A 22,309-nucleotide genomic window follows, 5' to 3' on the forward strand; every position below is an offset into this window, starting at 1 on the left:
AAGACCTTTTACACCAATGAAAGCTGACTTTTCCCCCAAAAACACAGCAATTGTGTAGAACGCAGCCTGAAGCATTTTTTGATCACAGATGGGGTCACGAGGCCAAAATTGAGCAATTCGTTCTAAGACTCCGCAGGAATCAAGCAAAGAAAGAACTGCGTGATATTTACCTAAAAAAAAACAGCAATCAGTTCCGAGTATGAAAGTCATATTTACTTATGGCCATGCTGAGAGATTCAATGGCCAAATCACACAGCAAAACAGGATTGAAAGGCTGGTCAACACATGGTGAACACCCATATCACTGAGTAAACTCATCTCAACAAACGCAGCTGCCTAAGGAACCACGCTGCAGAATAAATCACCTCCTTCAGGAATGGAGAAAAGTGGGGATGTTTTAAGTGCGAGCCAACAGGCCAGAGACAACAGCAGAGTTAATATAACCATTTATTCTGTACTTTCACTCCTGGTTTCCAACACATTTTAATTTGTCTTCCTGCTATACACACACACACACACACATACACACACACAATTAGCTAATTTTCCTCAAAGCTTGGTGATTTTCCTCATGTCCTTGGTAAAACAGGCAGCCCTTAGCAAAATGCTCAGACAATGAGCTTCAATCCCCTACAGACCCAGCTGAACAGGAAGGCGGTTTAGTTTACAGGTTTGTGTTATTTCGAGCACTTACAGGGTAAGTGCCCTGGTTTGTCTCCCAAATCATCCTCAGTCATCACTGGATTCCGGCTTCCACATTTGCCCATAATCACACTCACTTAATTTCTAATCAAATTAGATTTTGTAAATGTTTATACTGTATTTACGTGAAAGACTCTTCATATTTACGTATAATGACGTAATTACGTATTTATAAGACAAAAGCAATGCCCTCTCACCCCTCACCTTTGGGTGACAGGAGGGGAGTGATTGTTTTGTTCTGTTGCGCAGTTCAATCTAGTCCTTCGTAGCCACTACTTGCTTCCTCTCCTATCAATTCCCATCTCTTGCTCTACCCCTGAAATGGGAGGCGTTTTGATGGATTGGAAAGCGACAAGGTAAATGAATTGCAGCGAGATTCTTCCCATTCCGCAAATCCCGTTCTCTTCAGGAGCAGTATGACAAGCCACAGTGATGGTGACAAGAGCTAGCGACAGTTTCACAGTAGTTGGAAATGTAACATGCAATTTCATGAGGATAACATCAAAGGCAGGGTCCAGCCAGAAATGTCACTTGTGTTTTCAGCTGTTGACTCTTCCAATTGGCAACCCTTTACTGTTTCACAATCTTTGGTCACCTGAGATGAATCATGATGTATACACACACACACACACACACACACACTAGTGTAGTGGAGATAAGGAATCCATCCCCCACTCCAATTAATAGCTAATTTGCATCAGAAAATAATTCAAATCTTTCACAAAAACGGCTTCAATAAACATGAGGGGGAAACAAAGTTTGACTTTATGAAAATTTATTAGCACAAAGGTGAAAGGAATACAAATCCAGAACAGCAAAATATTTTGTTACCGAGATCCCATTTGTAACTAGTTAAATAGCAAATAGATTTCACTAGCAAGAAGAAATTTACACTGGCCAATTTCCTACTTAATTTACAACACAGAATATGAATAAGCAGCGAATGCTAACAAGCTCCACAGCATTGTTAACTATATAAAGAATTGCTCGTTATACAGTGACATTGAAACCAGGAAGATGAACTTTTTTTAATACAAATCAACAATTCTCTTTTAATATAATACTGCGAGTTCTTAATTGATTCTCCTGCAAATTATAAAATGCCTTCACAAGCATCAATACTCTGTGAACAAACAGGTACGGAAAAGAAAAAAAAACTTCTAAATAAATTTGCTCTTCCTACTTTGCATAGATAGTTGTTTTTGAAGTTCAAAGTAAATAAATTGAGTATAATACTATAAGGAAAAAAGGAGAAACCAACTACATAAGGAGTAAACATGGTTACAAACATTAATACAGGTACAGATAACACTGTAAATATAATGTTTTTTGGCATTTTCATTGTTTTTTCCTAAAAAAAAAGTGACACTCAACACAACAGCCCCCAACAGAGTTTTCAATTTTAAATATGAAGTTCAGGTAACAAGATCCGCAATTAACATTTTGTCAAGAGTGCTCACGGACTTAAAATAAAAAGTATGGTTTCAAGCATTCAGTGGTAAGCTGGAAATCTTGATCCATACACACTTCAAAAAGCCAAAGGATAGAGCTGTCCGTTAAAAGGAAATGGCGGTGCTTTTAATACTGCAGTTTAGCCACCCCGCTGGTGGGACGAAATCTGAAATGAACCAGAGCTAAACCACCAAACTGCACGTAATGAGGTAGTAACTGCTCCCTCCCAGGTACTGCTCTCTCTGGATGATTTCGACTAGCTGTGGGGGAATAATCACATCGCTCTCTCCCTTACAGATACACTTGAAATTCCAAAATAAATCCTTTATTAGTAGTACAATCAATATTTTCCACAGTCGAAGTATATGCCGTTTTACAGAATACAAAAAAAAAACATTTTTTTTTACTAATCCTACGAGTGAGATGATGGTCTTAAGGCTACGGTGTATATGCATGAAGCAGAAATACTCGGGATCTTTAAATAGTTTCTATTATTTCCAGCTGTAAAGTTAGTTTCACAAAATCGAAGAGCTTCCCATTTGAGAATTTTAAAAGTGTTAAATTCACAATGGCATGGCAGACTGATGGAGCTCGGGATCTCAAGAGATTTGCTCATTTTTCTTGGCACTTTGTTTAAAATGATTCAAACACAAATTTGAAAGTTGTTTTTTTCACAACTATTTCCTCCCTCCCCCCCACCCGATTCATTTTTGCCCCATTAACTGTTCTGCTTGAACCCACAGTGCAAAAGTGAACAACATCAAAAAGGAAAGAACACTCGACTAAATAACCAATAACCGAACAATTAAGTCACCTAAAGCCTCTATTATTGTGGTGATCTAATTTAGTCATCAATTTCAGTGTAATATCTTATTTTTTTTTAAAAAACAAAATGTGGGCTACAATCTTTTTTTTTGAAAAACGATAGGTCAATATAAGTTAATGGAAATAGTCAAGTTTGTTAGTTTAAATCGTGAAGAGTTGACGTGAGAGAAAAAAAAAATGGCATTTGGGTGGGTTTGGAGAGTTAGGAAATGCAATTCACGTAAGCTTAAAAAGGGACAAGCTCTAAAACAACCATAAGCCAAAAAGATGTGCAACTCTGCAATCAAGGACTACATTTTGTGCTAGACTAGACTTCAGAACTGAGGAACAATCGGATACAACTCTGTTTCTGCTCCAGATTCTGCTGGATGCTGACGTGCTGTAGAATGGGGCTTCTCTGCAGCTTGCGACAAAACCAAATTCACTCCTCTGTAGTGGCCGAAAGCACGTCTCGGAACCTCACATGGACTCAAACTCATCGATGCGCTGCTTCGTGTTGCCTTGCCGGATCTGCCTCAAGGTTTTGTATTTGTCGCGCCCGGCCTTCACGTTCTCCGCGTGCAAGATATCGTTTTGGGTTTTCTTCGTCTCGTCTCGTGCCTGGGCCAACTCTGAAGTCAATGTCTGAAAAGAGAGGTGGAGGGGGGGGGGGGGGGGGGGGGAGAAAAAAAAATCACAACTTTGTCATCGCGATTGGGTAGTGCTTTTAAAATTTCAGCCAATTTGCCCAACAAACTATGGCAGAGTTCATTTAAATCGAAATTTACCGTCTGCAATTCTACTTCCATTATAGCTATTAATGCACAAGTGCTCGATTACAGAAAACCACAAGAAAGTAACATTAACTGGATGTACGGTTGCCACAAAACTCTGGTTCGATTCAATCAAAAGAAGATTCATTCTACGTGATGCTCTCCGGCTCAAAAGCTGGTACTTAAAAAAAAACTTACCAGCAGCTGCCTCTGCACACGCACGTTCTTCTCGGCCTCGGTCATGCGCTCCTCCTCGCTGCGGTCTTTAGTGGTTCCCTCAGAGGAAAGCTCGGCACTAGCCTCCGCACTGTTCTCATCGTGCTCGTCCCCGTGATCGTTCTCAGCCTGCAGGATGATCACCTGGGTGGGTGGTGGGCACGTGGCCGATTTCAGCTCCTCTTTGGTCTTCTCCAGATCTTGCTGCACCACCTCAGCCTGTGACAAAAGAAACGTTCGGAAGTTAATAAGGAGACTTCAAATTAGATTCGTTATCCGATGATTGTAACCGGTAAAAGTAGTGGTCGACACGCTCGCCTCATAAGCCGAGAGAAACCGGGTACGATTCCCGGGCAGGGCGAAACCTTAGGCAAATCTCCTTTCTCCATATGCCTGTTTACCTAGCAGTAAGTAGGAACCTGGTTATTAGTCAATTGGAGGATTGCTTTCTAGAGGTAATAATCCCTCAAAAAAAATGTGGTCACTTAATCCACAAGCGGGACATACTGCTGTGCGCAATTGGCTGCCGAGTTTCGCCCACAAGGTATGGAGTCAATTCACTGAACAGTTTACTCTGTGAAGCGCTTTGAGACGTCTAGATTTTTTTTAGTAAATAATCAGTCGTGGTTTAGGTCATGCCCCTTTCATATCAGGAGGCCATCTCGAAGCATTTCTTCACAGGCTTCACTGTGTAGTGTAGATTTTGTGGTTGAACTCAGAAGCCAATTTGGACACTGCAACACCCCACAAAACAGCCTTGAAGTGAAATTACCAATTTTAGATTTAGATTGTCGACCAGGAGAAACTTCCTTTTCTTTTCAAATAGTGCCAATGGGATCTAAATGCTAAATGAACTCTTGATAACAAGATGATGTGTCATCAATACCGACCGCACTGGGCTGAGTTCTGGTTCAGCTGATGCGAGTGGATTTTGTTCCAAAACCTCCTAGAGGCATTTTTTAGATTTTTTTTTTTTGCAGAGAGGCCTAAAGACATCAGTGTGACGTCTTGAACCCATGGTTTTAGCAGAATTTACTGATTGATGTGAAAGTCTCATATAAAGATGGCATTGTGGAGTCCTGTAGCTCACTGGTTAGAGCACTCGCCTCTCACGAGAGAGACCTGGGTTCATTTCCCGGCAGGGTGAAGCCTTGGGCAAGTTTCCTTACTCCACACGTCTCATAATAATCCCTCAAGAAAAAAAATTAATTGGTCACTTCAATCCACGACTGTTTGTGGGACACGGCTGTGCGTAATTGGCTGCCTACGCTTTTCTCCCACAAATATACAGTCAATTCACTTTACAGTATATTCTGTGAAGCGCTTTGAGACGTCTAGAAGATGCGATAAGGCGCTATTATCAAATGCAAGGATTATTATTATTATTGGAGTCAACTCATCGGAGAATATACTGCAGGCTGGACTGATCCGCTTAATGCAGATGAACCAAGAAGAAAAGTCACAATGGCACCTCTTCCCAAACAGCATTTGTTTCCCCCCAGTTTAAGGCCCTTAAGAGCGTGCAGACAAATAACAACAACAACAAGATTCCATTTATAAAGCGCCTTTCACGTCAGGAGGACGTCCCAAGGCGCTGCACAGTTGGGTCAGGACCCAAGCAGGGGGAAATGGTCAGGGTGAGGGGAGGGAAGGGAGGGAGTGAGGATGGGGGGAAATGGTGAGGGGTGGGAAGGGAGGGAGCGAGGAGGGGGAAGAGAGTCGAGAGGGGAGCTAAAGACACGGTCAAAGAGAATAACCTAGAATAACCTAGATACGCATGTCAGGCATTGCAAATAGAGGAAGCTATTGTATAGCATACAGATCCCAACTATCAGCAGTTTACTGCGAGGGGAAAGCATTAACCCACTCGCTACCAGGTGATGTGGTCTTCATTGAACGTCCCCAACTTGGGCCAGTAAAAGGAGTTGCACTCAATTCAGGTTAAATAAAAGTACTCAAATCCAGAAAGTCCAAAATTTGGAAACCACGATGCACCAAATTCAGAATGGAAATGTGTGAACTTGGCACTATTCCAACAGCTCTTGGAATGGATGAAAAATGTCCAGCCTCACCTTCTTCTGCCATTCAATGGCTTCATCTTCCTTCTTCTGCTTTGTCATCTCCAGCTGGGCGATTTTGGAAGACAGGGCTGAGAGTTCTAAAGCCTACGAGGAAAGGAAAAAGATCCGCAGTTACTTTACCACGTCTTTCAAATGCTGCATCTCTCCCCCACCACCCCTCTCTCTCTCTTGGGGAAATAATCACTTGGTTGGTAGGTCTTTTCTAAAACTCACATCACATGGTTCCTAAAGTACTGAATTCAAGTTAAGATACGTTATCAAGAGCTCCGGGGAGTTGATTACATTAGTCTACTCTTCGACCTCCTCCCTCCCCAATCCACCACCAGTCACCGCCACTCGACTGGCACCGGCCTCCTGCTTGCCCCTCGCGCCCTCCGCTCCACCATTGGAGGTTGTGGCATTCAGCCACTATGCCCGCAAAACTCTGGAACACTCTCCCTCAATCCCTCTGCCTTGCCCCCTCTCCCCTTTTTGAAACACCCCCCACCGGCTCAGGATCAGCCACTGTTAAGCGCTCTGAGACTCTACCCTGCGTGGAGGGCACTAAGTAAGTGCAAGTTGTTGTTGTAGGCTTTTACCAGTTCCTCCTGATTCTTCTGCTGGTTTTCAGACTGCTTAATCAAGGCATCCTTCTCCTCCTCTGCAGCCTTGCGGTCCTGTTCTATTCGCTCGGCCTCTTCCTGAGAACGTTTCCTCTCCTGCTCCAGCTCTAGTGCTCTGCGGGTCTGCTCTTCCAGTTCTAGAGGACGCAAGACAAAACAAGGTTACTTGGGCTCCCGTTTCCTGTGGAACTGCATTCAACTAGGAGTGAAAGGAAGGAGCTAAACCCCTTCTTCATATCGGCAGAAAAATGACCGAAAATAAATGCTGAATAGGCTTTGGAGAAAAGGTCTTGCTTGTAAACAGCAACGACAACAACATTACCTTTTTGAGCTTTCAAAGTTTGTTCTTCAATTTGCTTCAGCTTTTCCATCAATTCATCCTTCTCTCGTTCGATCTTCTCTCTATCTTTCTCTGCCTGCTCCCTCTTTTTCTTCTCATTTTCCAGCTGTGCTCTACACAAACCAGAACAACAACAAATTACACCTACATGGCGCCGTTCACATCGGAAGGACGTCCCACGGCGCTGAACAGTGAAGTGTTTCCACCTGAGCTGAGGATTTGGAATCGAGAGGGTTGGAAGGTAGGTGGAGTAGGGGAGGGAGTGTGGCCGAAGGCAAGGTCAAAGAGAAAGGTCTGGAGATGGGAGTTGAAGGAGGAGAGGGATGAGAGGTGAGAACAAGGAGCAATTAAGAAAGCCTGATGCACATGCCAGGTTGTGGGATCTCCATAATGCCAGAGCCATATTATATTGTTGGGGGGGGGGGGGAAGGGGAGAGGGGGGAATAAAGAGTATGGACAGGTGTGCAGGATAGGTATGACAGTGTCAGACTCCACCACTTTCAAGTGCTCTGGGACGCTAAGGTTTAATCGAATAAGGAAAATAAGGCATCCAATTAAACCAATATATCAATCAACAGGTCCAGTGAATGTGGATACTTGACGCACAGAAGTGGAAAACACTGGAATCTTTTCGAAAGAATAACAAAACAAGAGGAAAAAAATCAGTCTCAATTGCTCCAAGATTCAATATGGCCAGTCCTGGAGCAATGAATGAGGTGCAGTATATAGCAGTTTGCTGAAAAGTGCAGGAGATGCTGAAGAAAGAGGTAGGATTAATAAAAAATCATGAGAAAACCAGATCACAGCAAAACGTGCAAAGCCATAACCCTGACGTTCAAAGGACAACTTTGCTCTTTAATCCCATAAGGATTTCTGACCTGTCGAGCTGTTTCTGGTGCTTCTCCTCTCTGGCCTGGGCCTTCATCTGCTGAACTTCAATAGTGTCTGGTTTACGTCTGCGCATGTACAGCTCGTGGTTTCCCATGCACAGTGCTAAGATGCGTTTGTTAATACGGAGACGGGGTGCGAGGAAGACAAAATCCTGCGAACGTAAAAAATGGAAGATCGGTGACTCAATGGAACGAAGCATCAAATGAAACTGTAGACTATGTCCTAGGCACCAGTGGCTTAACAATGCTATCTGAACACTGGCTTTAAGGTTTCTTCGCCCCCTCCACCCTCTTCCTACGTCACATTCCCTTTTGAGTGGGGAGCCGAACACAGACAAACTAGAGATCCCACGTCATAACAAAGGAGGACGACACTATTCATTCAACGTAACGGCATGTGCCATTCATCGTGCTAGCGCCTTGGGACGTCCTCCTGACGTGAAAGGCGCTTTATAAATTCATTTTGTTGTTGTTGCTCGTTGGCCAAATGTCAAGCAAAATGAAGAGCGTCACTCCCAACCACGGACCTCAATTTGATAAAAAGGCGACTGACAAATCTGGTGGAAAAAGGGTCCGGACACAGGAAGGAAATAGACAGTAGAGCCATTGTTGTGTCTGTAGCAGCGCTGTAAACCCTCGGCATGAATGCTGGTGTTTTATCAGGTAGTCTAGGACTGGAATAGTTATCAGCTTATCTCTCTGTATTAGTTCTATAACCATAAACAAAGTTCAATTAGTAACACTGACATACACACGCTGCCAATATACTGATAAATATAATCCCCCCCCCCTCCATTTTAGAAATTTATCAACTATCAGTTTGACGATCCCATGTACTTACTGGAGCTTTTTTATCAATTGGTTTGATAACAAACTTCTTGTCGTTAAATGAAATGTTTCGAATTTCACTCCACGGGAATCCAATCTTGGGAGTCAACCTTGGTTTAAAATAAAAAAGGAAAGAAAAACGTGTGAGATCACCTGTTAGAAACACAGGAGAAACTGTTCTCCCACCACAAATAAAGATAATTCTTGGGTCTGCAAATAATACAATTATTCTTCACTAAATATGAGCAGGTGAGAAAATCCGTCATACATTTTAAATAATAGATTTATTTTCTATCGTTGGCTTGGTGCACTCTAGTTCATTACAGAATATAATCTAGGGAGGTTCAATATTAAAGTCACTGCAAACAGCCTCCTTGGATGGAAAAGCTATAACTGGACTTTTAAAGCATTGCGATCAAACACACTTGGGAGGGTACAGACTAGTCCACAATGGAAGCAAAGTGAAAAGATCTTAATTCCATGTCGCAGCTTTAATAATAATAATCCTTGCATTTGATATAGCGCTTTTCACGTCTTCTAGACGTCCCAAAGCGCTTCACAGAATAAACTGTAAAGTGAATTGACTGTATATTTGTGGGCAAACACGGCAGCCAATTGCGCACAGCAGAGTCCCACAAACAGCATAGATTGAAAATGACCAATTTATTATTGTTTTGTTTTGGAGGGATTATTATTAGGCTCTGTGTGGAGTAAGGAAACTTGCCCAAGGTTTCGCCCTCTGCCTGGAATTGAACTCAGGTGTCTCGCTTGCAAAGCGAGTGCTCTTGGGATGGTGTGGGATGGCCAATGTGTAGAAAAAGGTTCCCTTGTACTGTCCTGAGGGAGACTGAACTGGGATCCGTTGAGTGTGTGTTGTCACGAAGATTCCACAACACAGAAGCTATTACATAGGTTTCTTCATCATCCATTTAGAACAACTTGCAGTTTTGTCACTCAATGCCCCAAAGCAACACACGTCTCATAATAAGTGGTTTATTTTTGAAATCATTGCGATCGCAAACCTTTTCAACCCGATGCAATTCAAACTGAATTATCGACTGTCAGCTTACACTGCAATTAACGATGACTGGAGGAGCCACATGCTCTGTAAATAAATGTAACCCACGTTTATTCAAAGTGGGGTAGTTTACCTGTCATCGTGCTCGTAGATATTGAGTCCCAGAGCATCTACTCCTAGCCACAGCTCCGAGCCCTTTTTGTTTTTGATGTCAAAATAGTTAACGCCATACATCTCAAGATCCTGAGCAATTTTCAGGTACTCCATCATGGCATCCTCCCTGTCAGTGAAAGCAGGACTCAGTGTTAAAAATGAACTATACAGATCTAACCGCGCGAGGTGGAGGAAAGGGAGAGAAAAATACACAATTGATCTTTGCCGTCTGTACACGTGGAAGATTAAAAGTTCGCTGGTTCTCAACAGGAGAACCCGAAGGGGTGACATTCCTCTGGTCAAAGTTAATCAGCAAAGTGGAGGGTTCATTGAGTTTTGAGAAAGATCTTCTTAATTGACTTCCTTTAATCTGCGATGCGAAAAGGGTTTAACTCGCAAACACTGGCATTACCTGAGCATTCCTCGGTGCTCCTCATGCCAGATCTGGATCCGGTCCTCCCACTGTTCTTTGTTCAGCTTGTGTTGTTCCAGAACACTGAAGAAGACAGAAATATAAACAGTGACATAGAACCTTACTGTAGAACAGGCAATAAGCTCCCAATCCAGTCTGTATTTCATTGGAATTACATAACTATTAGATATTTCAGCCACATTTACAGTACACCATTAATCTTATTCAGATCAGCAGGATCCAGTAGCTTTTTCAATTAAATTACATTCTGTGCAAAAGTATTAGACATGTAATACAGGAAATAATTTAGTTGGTGGTGGGGTGACTGTTTGAGAAATGCCCAAGGATCGTTGGTTGACCTGCCCACCCTTTGGCGTTCCGTTAGTTAAGGAAACTGGAGAGCTGTGAAGAAAATTATCCTTGCATTTTGATGTAGCACCTTTCACTTCAGCAGGAAGCCTCAAATGTAATGACTATTTTGGAGGCCAATGTGGCAGCCAATTTTGAATACAGCACTACAAATGCTCATATCCATGCTCAAAGTCAGAGAACGGCATTGGAAACTGAATGAAGCATTTCAAAAATGGTACACAATAATAATAATATATTGCATTCACGTTCGCTTACAAAAAAAGCAGCAAGTCGTGTGAAATGTTTCAAAACGTCCTCCTGACATGAAAGACGCTGTATCAAATACAAGCATATACTATTAAATAATGCCCTCAAAATCCTGCTACAAGTATGCTTAATGCCCAGACACAAGCTTCGGAAGGAATTTGGAAAATGTTCTCACTCATGTTTTAAGAGTCTAAATTTGTTCATAATTTACAGAGCAGTTTAACAATTGCACGCGATAATTAGGGGCTGGAAGCTGTTTATTGTGGCTCATCCCTAAAAAGAAGGGAACTGGATTGTGTCCAGGCAGCTGGGCACTTCACCACAACATTCCTGGGCACGATTTCTCAGTCCCCGATTTGTCTGCATCATCACAGCGATAGGATTACTGCACAGAAAAGCCCAAACTCAGCTCATCCAAAAATCAAGGCCACTGACCCATGTGTGGCCAGGACTTGTAATAAAAAAAACAGCATTTATGTTTTCTAGTCTAACAACAACAAAAATAAAAGTGGTCTTGACTGTTCCCAGATACAAGGTCCCACTACTAACTTACTGTGATCAAGTGACCCATGTTGAAAACTGAATTAGAGTCAAAATAGGAGGATTCAGGACAGAAAGAGATTAATCAGGTTCCATGTGGCCTGGGAAGCAAAGCAATCCTCGACGTCTAATTTGCCTTTGTAAAAAAACTATATAAATCATACAATCAATTCACTTTACAGTATATTCTGTGAAGCGCTTTGAGATATCTCGAAGGCGTGATAAGGCGCCGTATCAAATGCAAGGATTATTATTATTATCCGACTCTGGATTGAATTTGCTGGCATTGGGCGACAACACGATCAGACTCCACTGTGATGTCCAACCGCCTGATGGGGCCAATCGTGGTCTGGGTATTGGGAAGAGCCAGCACCTTGGATAGGAGAAAACGAGGAGCCAGGACTTACCGCTGGGGGAGAAGACGATCGTTTGTCAGGTAACCCGCTTTGTGAGCATCTTTGCTGAAGTCTCCGTGTTTGACCTGCACCGCGTAAGAGGCCAGCAGCACCGCGGTCTCCGGGGGACAGTAGATGTCGTCGTTCAGAATCCCTTCCTTCACTTGAAGGAAGAAGAGGCGCTGGGTGATCTCCTGAATCAGTTCCTCCGACACGTCCTCGGGGAAGAACTTTGCTCTGAACTTGAACAGCAATGGGCTTTCCTTCCGGACGTCTTGCTGAGTTACCTGAGGAGAAGGATTGAAGTCAAAAGCTGAGCAACTCGGATGATTTAGGCCGACTAAGAACGAGGAAGGGTGGTGGGGGAAGGAGGAGGAAAACTCCTCTGCTACCTGGAGCTGTAGTCAAGGCAGAAACTGTATTAGCTTTTTAGTGGGAATTATATAAATATCTGAAAAGAAGAAACAAGGGGCAAGGGAAAAGGTTGATAACTTTCAAAGTATCAGCCCAAATAACCTCTTTCTGTGCTGCAAGTTACTATGGTTTAATATATATAAAAAAACAAATCATTGAAATAAACAGCTTACAACTTTGATGTTCCACATTTATTCATATGAAAAAGGTCAAGGCTTTACTGAGCTGGAACCTCGTCCTTTGCGGATAGACACACATCTGGTTAATGAACCCCTCTAACACAGCACGGCAGTGCGTCGATCAATACAGAGCTCAAATATGGTTACAAACCTTCTTGTTAAGTTTGAGCCAGGTGGAGAAGCCCTTTGTATCTTGGTACTGAAGCCCGAAGAACCAGACCTCACGGAGCCCGACTGTCTTCACAACCTGGTGTGGAAATAAACCAGAATCAGAGGTGAAAACGGACATAAACAGCTCATGTCAAAGCTCACAAAGAAAAGCTCAACTCCTAGTACAGGACTCAGGTACAGCACGTGAAGTTTAAAAACATACTGATCAGATTCAGATAAAATAACCAGATTGAAAGAGTTACGAGTTTACAAAGCACCTTTTATATCAGGAGAATGTCTCAAAGCACTTGACATAGTGGATTGGGAATCTGAGCTGGAGAGGGCGGGGAGAGAAAAATAAAGGCGTCTGAAAGCCCGTTCAAAAAGATCTGCCTGCAGGATATTCCAACGTGTGTGTATAGAGTCAGCAGAGACCCTAACATTGGACTTATTGTTCCTGGGTAAGTGTGAATTTCCAAACCTCTCACACGAGCATTGCCCCCTCAGACCCGACTCTGCCAATTGTAACCTCATGCTCACTTCATGACACAAAGTACAGGGAAAGTGAGCGGCAGCTTTTGCAGTGGTTGTCTGGCCTTCCTGGCAACCAGCTGTCTGAAAGATGGTGCGCCTTTTCCCTAACACTGTAGGGATGAAGGTCACCTTGTGGTCCTGCATCTTTTCTACACATAGAACAAGTCACAGCGAGAGATCTCTTTCACATAAAGCTGACGTCAGTGTATGGTGGGGGGGTGGGAGGGGGGGAATTTAAATACCAAGCTTTTGATCTCGTTAGCAAGCCAGTGGTGTAGTTTTGCAATAGCAACGGCAGGGAAGAAAGAGATAAAAACTGAGAAAGTAGTGCCCAAAGTTCCTTGGCAGACTAATGTACAAACATTGTCTTCCATCAGTGTCACCTTCACATTCTACTCACTACAGTCCAGGGTCAAACAGCTTAAATTCTCATCCCCGATATTCAGTTATATTTTCTTGAAGTCGATGTGGTTGTTTTTTTAATAAAAAAAACAATCTACAGGAATTTGCCAAAGCTCTTGCATCCGGTCGAGTGGAACAGTGAAGGGGTTAAGAGGGTGGACTCTGGTCTATCAAGGCAGTTCAATGCTCGCTCTCATTCCACTTTCACAGCATTTTAATTAACTCTAAAGTGCAATGACCTATGCAAACGCATCGCATTCAGACATAACACAAGCGACTGGAATGTCTGGTCAATTTGGCAGCTTATTACTAATATTCTTGGCTGAAGCAGTCAGCAAAAGTACCAGGCCTTATTTGGCCACAGGCAGATCTTTGAGCTTGAGGGACACTCCTAATGGAGGCAGGAAATGGTTAGCTACTGTGTGCAAAGAGGTATTTCTTCACAATGAGGCATTAGTCAACATAGTGAAAAAGGTTTGTTACAATAACCTTGGCACTTTGCCATACCCCAAAATAGTCAATCAGCTAAGAGTCACTCATACGCTCCCCCTCCCAGACACCAAAGCTAAGTTTTTCTGCTGGTTGGCATTTTGAAGGCAAATCATTAAGGTCAGCAAATAAGGTGCAATATCCTTTGACAAGCTTTGCATTACCAAGTGTATGTGGCAATTTAGTGGAACTTTCCAGTTTGTGAACTCGATTATGGCCACGGAGAGCCATATTAAAGAAAAATCGGAACTGAAAGTGTTGGGGAGTGAAGCAGGTTGGTCAGGATAGAAGCAGTTTGTTTTATTAATAATAACATTTGATATAGCACCTTATCACATCGTTGAGACGTCTCAAAGTGCTACAGAATATATTGTAAAGTGTATATTTTTTGTATACTGTATATTTTGTGGGCGAAATTTTTTCCTTTTACAATTTGTTGGGACTTAATTATGTAAGATCTTACACATAAATACATGCTCCCTGTCTTTTAACAGCAGAGAAAATTCCCTAATTATGTGTGGGGATTTTAAAAAAAACATATATATTTAAATACATTTTGCTTTTGCGTTTTTGCACTGGAGCCCAGATAATACTCTGAATCAGGAATTTAGTGATTCGGAGGTATTGCTCCTGTCATTATGAGCCTGAGTTAGTAGGTTTAATCCAGTCTGCAAGATAAAATTAACATCCCATGAAATCCATAGCTTTATGTAACTGAATGCGTAAAAAGACACCGGCTATTAGCAAAAACCTGGAGGAGGACTGTCATAAAAACAGAAATCAGCTGATAACACTGAGTCAGAAGGCTGTGGGTGGAAATACGACGTCAGGATATCGAGCTCATAGACTAGGCTGACAATCCCAATGGAGTGCTAGGGGAAAACCTGCATTGTCAGAGATGCTGCCCTTTAGATGAAACAAATCAACCAACCAAATACCACAGAGTTAGACCTCAGCCTCAAGGTCCCACCTGCCCACTCACATGGTTGTCAAAAGGTCCTACGGCGCTAATAAAAATGGGAGTTTTTCCTTTTTGGTCCAGGCCAACAAAGCACCCCCCCGCCCCGCTTCTGGGACATTGTCATGTGCAAATCGGTCTCCATGTTCATCTAGAATTGCAGTAATTACACTTCACAGAAACTTCTGTGAAGCTATTCAAGGCACTGATATGACAAAGCAATTTATAAAACTGATTATTACCTGTAATTTTCAATTTTTTTTAAATTCTCCTTGGTTTATTGATATTATAGGCTTTCCAACACCTTTGCTGTGTACTGTAGTACACGCTGGAGATTAAAGTCTTAAAGTCTGGTAGCCAGTGCCCGATAGTGGGGATTGTCAGAAAACCCATTACGCAAGTGGCTCTTATTAATATTGGTGTTGATACACAATTAGTAATTTAAGTACCAAATGGGTTTGTCTCCGGATCCAATGGACATATCTACTCATTCCCCAAAAGTAGAAGAAAGGAAGGCGTGGAAAGAAGCTGTACAGGAAGGAATTTCATCCATGTTCAGTGTTTCCCATCAATGATGAAGCTTCAAGATATTCCACGAGGAGTGAGATAATGTGCAAGCGCAATTTGCTATCGATGATCAAGGTGACACACTTTGAGATGTTTATCCCATGCAAAAGTTCATGTATGTTAAAAGGTTATTCCGAGTTTCACATTACGTCAGTTCTACCGTCAGCTGAAGGCACTCAGCCACCCTGAAGCAAATTACCACGTAGCAAAATTAATTATGGACAATTCTGTACTTGTTCCACATCGCTCCCTCCGCTCCTCTATTCTGTATTAGAATTGGAATTCTCGCTGAATCACTTCCTGTGCATGTGGCTGCATTCACATTCATTTCAAGTGTACACTTGTCCGCAACAAAGTGTGCTAAGTTGGAACGTTTGTCAGTTCAAGATCATTTATGGCTCTGAGATGATTCACATGAAATGCTGGGGTAAAGCTACATCAAAGGCATTCCCCTTTGGTTGAGAGGTTAAACTGAGATGCTATCTGTCTACTCATGTGGACGTTAAAGATACCATGTCATCAACAGAAAGGGAGTTTATCCATCAAAGATCTCTCCTGTACATTAGGAACCCACAAAAGGCCCATTAGCTGACAGCTTATCCTTTGGTTTCCATGCTCTCACGGTTCCAACACTCCCAATATCTTTACAGACGATAGTCACTACTCCTCCCTGAATTGATCCACACGCTCCCCGAATTCTCACCAAGTTAAAGAAATTAAATCTCACTGCAAAGTCTTCAACTTTCCCTGAACCGTAAGACAATGAAGCTTATTTTACTTTCTTTCCCCACGTACAATCTACAGGCTTTTAAAAACTAGACTTGGCACAGTCTTAACAACTTCGACTGAATTTCTCTGCTGCAATTATAAATAATTTGTCCTTCCCCCTCTGAAGCAAAGTTGCAACATTAAAAAAAAGCCCAAAAGCTGCTATTGAGCTGTAAAAACAGAAGCACCGAGTCCCAGCACCACCCACGGTCCTGCACCTCTCCATCAGGAAAAATTCTGTTTCCAATAAGGGAAAGGCAGAATTCTTTGGAAAAGGAACCTTGGGGATGGAGAAAGCGGGATATAAAACAGCATCACCGGACTACTCCCCCATTCGCATCAGGAATTGTTCGATTTTCTGGCAGTGGTGGGAGTGCAGCGAAACAGAAAAAGGAAGAGGTGGAGAAGGGAAAGGTCAAAGCCAGATATATCCAGCACTGCTCAATAAGCATTCTTCCTGAGTGAGCTGCACCAGAGTGGACGTCCCAGCGGTCTGCAATAAACTCTCAACTCTGAAGATGTCAATTCAGATATTGTGGGGGGTGGGGGTAGAAAGAAGAAAGAGGAAACACTAAATCCTGTGCTGAGCTAACATAGGAACAAATACAGCAGCGTTAGACCACAGACTCAAGCTGGACTGAGAGTTTAAAGTCCTGATGTGGAGCTTCAAACTACAAGCTACAGATTTCAGAGGCGAGAGTGCTGCCGAACTTGACAATTCTGCTACTCAGACAAATGTGGTTAGTGATGTATGTAGATGGCAGCCTCCTTGAATACTAAACTCTCTGGCAACAGGTACAGGCACGAACAGGAATCAATCATTCCACATGTGGAGTCCCGTAGCTTAGTGGTTAGCACGCTCGACTCACAAGCGAGAGGGCAAGGGTTAAATTCTTAACCCTCCGGAACATCGCCAGACTACGGCACTACCTCACCCCTCACGCTGCGGAAACCCTGGTTCACGCCTTTGTCACCTCAAGGCTGGACTATGGGAACTCTCTCCTCGCCGGCCTTCCCGCCACCTCCCTCCACACTGCAGGTCATTCAGAACTCTGCAGCTCGTGTACTGTCCCGCACCAGGCTTCGGGACCACATCACTCCCACCCTCGCTCGCCTCCACTGGCTCCCCATCCCCCAGAGGATTGATTTCAAGATCCTCATCCTCACCTACAAGGCCATTCACGGCCTTGCTCCCTCCTACCTCTCCAACCTACTATCCCCCTACCCAACTGCCGTACCCTCCGTTCCTCCGGCTCCGGTCTGCTCCACGTCCCCCGCCCCAACCGCCCTACCATCGGTGGTCGGGCCTTCAGCCTCTCAGCCCCGAGGCTCTGGAACTCCATCCCCAGTGCCTTCGCCGCTTCCTCCCTCTCCTCCTTCAAGGCCGGTCTCAAAACCTTTCTCTTTGACCGAGCCTTCAGCTCCCCTCTCGACTCTCTTCCCCCTCCTCGCTCCCTCCCTTCCCTCCCCTCACCCTGACCATTTCCCCCCTCCTCGCTCCCTCCCTTCCCTCCCCTCACCCTGACCATTTCCCCCCAATGCTCGGGTCATGACCCAACTGTGCAGCGCCTTGGGACGTCCTCCTGACGTGAAAGGCGCTTTATAAATGGAGTCTTGTTGTTGATGTTGTTGTTCTTGGGCGTGGCAAAACCTTAGGCAAGTTTCCTCACTCCACACACCTCTGTTTATCTCGGAAGAAGGAACCTGGTTATTAAGTCGATTGGCGGATCACTTTCTACAGGTTATAATCCCCCCAAAATATCACAATATATTCTGTGAAGCTGATGTCAAATCATGGGGGAAGAGAAGTTGGTGAAGAGTTAAACTTGTCATCTGTAAAAAAAACTTGGAAGTTGTTTTTTTTAAAAAAAGTTGAAAGCATTTTTTTTTCTCTGGCAGAGAACACTTCCAATATGTAAAACTAGTTGAAGCAATGTATTAAAATACTTTAAGTATGGGACCTAGGTTTCAATTCGGGCTGTACTTTGGTTAAAACGGGTCAACCAATTTAAATAAGCTTCAGTCAACTGAAATTTTTAAAAAAAGGGATTTGTTCCTTTCTTTACACTGCCCAAAAAGGTCACAATAAAATTTACAGAGCGCGGGAAATGGCAAAGCTCCTCTTGTTCTGGGGAGAGGGCTGCCAATGAAATGTCACCAGGGCAATTCAGGATCCTAACCTCATCCAACTGACTTAACCGATGCCATGTGTGGAAACATTTTTCATTGATTCATACAAGAGGGTTGAGGGAAGGGTGTAGTTACTGTTAGCTCTAGACAACACCCCCTCCCCACCTCCTTCTTTTTTAAGACATGCACTTTACGGTATATTCTGTGAAGCTCGTTGAGACATTGCAAAGATCTGATAAGGCGCTATATCAAATGCAAGGATCATTATTATTATTATTAAATAAGCCTAGTAGGTTCCTCTGCATCACACTCCATTATTTATCTGATAGGAATAGCAAGGCAAACAGCTGCCAACGCATCAGTCAATGCTTCTCGGTAACAAATCCTCAAAAGTTGGCCACCCCCCTCAAAAAAAAGCGTAACTGGCTTCACTTTCTCTAGATACACCCAGACCAAATGCAGAGGGGGAGGGTGGAAAGATTGAGAGGATAGCTAAAATTTCCCCTCGATTGACAGCTCTGATAACAACCCACAAAGGAAGGCATAAGTTATTATCACAGATGAAACAATGGAGCGGCTCAGATGCCATTTCTACAACAATGCTTCACACGTGAAATCTCCTGGATCTCACAAAGTGGAGAAGGTGTTTTTTCTCGGTTGGGAGGGTGGGGCGCAGAGGAAAATGCCAACTACTACTACTAAAAAAAGTTAATTTACGAGGGGTTAAAAAGGGGAGGTTGGCCCGTAGGAATCCTAAAAAGGTGCGGATAACTAGGACAGCCGTACAGTGTAGCGCTTTCAAAGTTCAACATACCTGATCAAAGAGCTGTTTGCCGGTGGTATTCGGTTGGATGGCAAACTCCAACTCCGCGTCCATAGTGGTAACCCTCACATTGATCTGTTAACAAGGAGAGAGAGAGAGAGACTTACATTAAGTTTGGTTAATTTTAAAAATGCTTAAAGTTAAATGTAGTATAACTGTTACATTCCTCTTCCTGGCAGCCCAAAACATACACCCACAGCAGTTTGTCCATTAGCATGTTGCATTTCTTCAGGGCATCAGTGTAGATACGGTTATAGCCACATTCACTGCATACGAAACATCGAATGCCATTTCTGAGGAGGGTGTGAACAGTTTTGAGGCTGTAAAAACAAAGGCAGAGCAGCCTTTTGGGATGCCTGATCTCTGGGGACCAGATATAAACGGAAACAAAGAAAATCACTGTGGCCGATGTGCTTCATAGTCTCTGTAAAGTACTTTGGAACTGTCCTGCCACCCAACTTAACTCCATTGGTAACTGCTCATTCGTGGCACTCTTATCCAACGTGTAAGGGTACAGCACAAGCGGAAATGGACTGTAACGAGTAGGGACTGGTTCAAAGATTCATTAAAAGACTGCACGTACAGAGCACTAAAATGATTGTCTAGTAAGTGTGCACTCCTAAGTGGCATTCAAAGGGAGGTTTCAGATTTTTAGGAATTAGAAATAGTGGAACAAGTTTAAAAGCGGCCGAGTTTGGCTACTTGTTATATAAATGTATTTATAAAGAAAGGTTTTTTTTAAAAAAAGGCTTCTTTCCTGCCTTGGGAGTCAGACAAAAAATTGGGGTTTAAAGGATTTCATTGTGACCTTCGATGTGCTGACTTTTATATCAAAGTAGATTAAAGTGAATGTGACTTTGATAGTACCCAGTGCCAATGGAAAGCAAAAACAATCAGTTGAAACCTCCATCTCGACTGACAACTTAAAATGGCAAGGCGTGCTTTAGGCTAGACTTAGCTGAGCTACCGTGTATTGCAGGAATTTTCTTTTTTTAAAAAAAAATCAACTGAATGGAAAATACAATCAACTGTGAAATGCGAAAATTTCAATTAACAAGGACTTTTTAAAAGTTGCTGGGGGTTTCATCTGGTATGAATGCAGATACAGTCAAGTGTGAAGACTTATGTAAAATTTGTATTTTATATTAGTAACTTTTAATACATTACAGGATTATGGCCTCAAAGTGGCTTGCACGCAATCGGTCAATGATTACAAACTTTGCGACACATCAAGAATTAATCATTTCCAGCTTGTTGTTTTTCCTCCATTAGACTATCATTTTATTATACCATTCATCAGAATAAAAACCAATCTGCAGCAGCAAAAGGCTTGTCGAAGTTCAGATTGACCAGAGGAGAGTCAAGCAACACTTTTTGGCCAGATGTGGTCAGTGGCTCAGTCAGAAGTCATCAAAAGATCATGTTACGCTGTGTGGATTTCAAGAAAGCTACTTTAATAACCAACAAACATAACTGTCCAATTCTCTAGAGATCACTGATTTTTTTAAAAACCCAGTCTCAATTCATCAGCAGAGGTTACTTGCTGCTCCACGTCAGAAGGCTCTGGGTTCAATCTCCACGTTGGGCACTTCGATCTCACAGTCTAAGGGCCGACACTGAGGGAGTTTCTTTCTTTCGTTTTAGCCAAAAATTGGCCAAATAAAGCCGGTCGCTCGCTTCATGGCTTGAACTCACAACCTTCTGACCCAGAAGTTACAAGAGTGCTACCAACTGAGCCAAGCTAACACTGAAGCGACTCCCAATTTACTTGGACGCAGTTAATAGAAATAGGTTCACACGTTCAGAAGTCAGAAATAATGGGTTCCTTGTTGGTGCTTTTAAACCAAAGCTGCAGCTGCAGAACAGCAGTGAGTAAAACACATCTGGACCATCCTACTCTTGGCCAGCACTCAAAATGGCAGAACGAGAAAGAAAAACTATAGTGTGAAGAAAAGATTTTATATTTAAAAATCAACCCTCCCCATTACTTGACTGGATATGGCTGGCGACTGTGCAACAGAACCGCTCGTGTTCCTTAAGCGGACTGACTAGTGCAGACACGCAACAGATGTTAACAGTCGTTAGATGTAGATGACACTGCTCGGTAAATACTTTCAGTTCATGGAGGACTTGCAGCAACATGCATTGCATCGACCTGCAGAGCTGCTTAAATCAACGAGGGCACTGCATTTCAACTTTAAGCAAATACAGTAACTAGTCATCTATTGGAACATGCAGGTACCAACTAATAGACAGATACCTAGCTGATGAAAAGTTTCCTTTACCCTTTTGATTAGAATCTCAAGACTAGACTGGAGATCCAGTGAAGTATTGGGGGTGGGGGAGTGAGGGGTGGGGGGGGAAAGAGAGAAAGGGCTGTATTGTCGGTGGTGCCGTCCTTTAGATGAGACATAAACAGCGCCTGCTCAGGTGAACACTAAAGATGCCGTGGTGGGCGGGGGGGGGGGGGGAAGGGGAGAAAAAAAAGAGACCAACTGATTTAGCCTCACAAGGCAGTCACTTCACTTCACACAGCTATCAGGTTAAAAACAGGAAACGAAAAGCGAGACTATTTTTATTTTACGTCTCTTCAGCTGGTGTCCCTGGGTGTGAGGGGTAATGGAAGGTAAGTGAGAAACCATTTAACTGCAGAGCTAGAATTAGATTCTCTACCCACACGCTGGCCAGATTTCCTGCTCAGGGCAGGATCAGTAGTTCTGCTGGAGTTAATTTGTTCAGAGAAGCCTTACGTTTCAAAATAGTGGAAGGCACAAACTCAAATAGCCATTAGGAATGCTCATGTACGGAGCAGCTTGCATTTTTAAATGCAGTGGCGGACACAGGTTTTGCAACGGGGGGAGGAAGGAAAGAAAGCGAATGGTTATTAGCGTTGCTACCTTCCTGTCACTTGTGCAATCCCGTGAGATGCAGCGCGGAAGACACGTCTTTGAAACGTCTCAAAGGGCTTCACGGAATAGACTGTGAAGTGAATTGACTATTATTTTGTGGGTGAAACATTTTCATTCACTCATTAAATTCAGATCAGTCTGCTCAGAACAAATAGTCTATGG

At 43.1% G+C, this 22,309-nt stretch overlaps 1 protein-coding gene across 2 annotated transcripts in view; it reads right to left on the reverse strand.

The window, feature by feature from the left end:
- Positions 1-1,460: 1,460 nt before the first annotated feature.
- The window catches only part of msna (moesin a), a 38,337-nt gene continuing 17,488 nt past the window's right edge, over positions 1,461-22,309 (reverse strand). For both annotated transcript variants that reach the window (XM_042345674.1, XM_007893445.2), the window contains exons 2-13: positions 19,230-19,313; positions 12,569-12,664; positions 11,837-12,111; positions 10,272-10,355; positions 9,840-9,986; positions 8,702-8,798; positions 7,849-8,012; positions 6,953-7,083; positions 6,607-6,767; positions 6,020-6,112; positions 3,930-4,166; positions 1,461-3,603 (exon numbers count right to left, since the gene is read on the reverse strand). In XM_042345674.1, the coding sequence (XP_042201608.1) occupies positions 3,439-3,603; positions 3,930-4,166; positions 6,020-6,112; positions 6,607-6,767; positions 6,953-7,083; positions 7,849-8,012; positions 8,702-8,798; positions 9,840-9,986; positions 10,272-10,355; positions 11,837-12,111; positions 12,569-12,664; positions 19,230-19,313 (1,734 nt within the window). In that variant the 3' untranslated portion in view covers positions 1,461-3,438. The remainder of the gene's footprint in view (positions 3,604-3,929; positions 4,167-6,019; positions 6,113-6,606; positions 6,768-6,952; positions 7,084-7,848; positions 8,013-8,701; positions 8,799-9,839; positions 9,987-10,271; positions 10,356-11,836; positions 12,112-12,568; positions 12,665-19,229; positions 19,314-22,309) is intronic.

The sequence above is a fragment of the Callorhinchus milii genome, unplaced genomic scaffold (assembly GCF_018977255.1).
Source record: "Callorhinchus milii isolate IMCB2004 unplaced genomic scaffold, IMCB_Cmil_1.0 Scaffold72, whole genome shotgun sequence".
Taxonomy (NCBI): Eukaryota; Metazoa; Chordata; class Chondrichthyes; order Chimaeriformes; family Callorhinchidae; genus Callorhinchus; species Callorhinchus milii.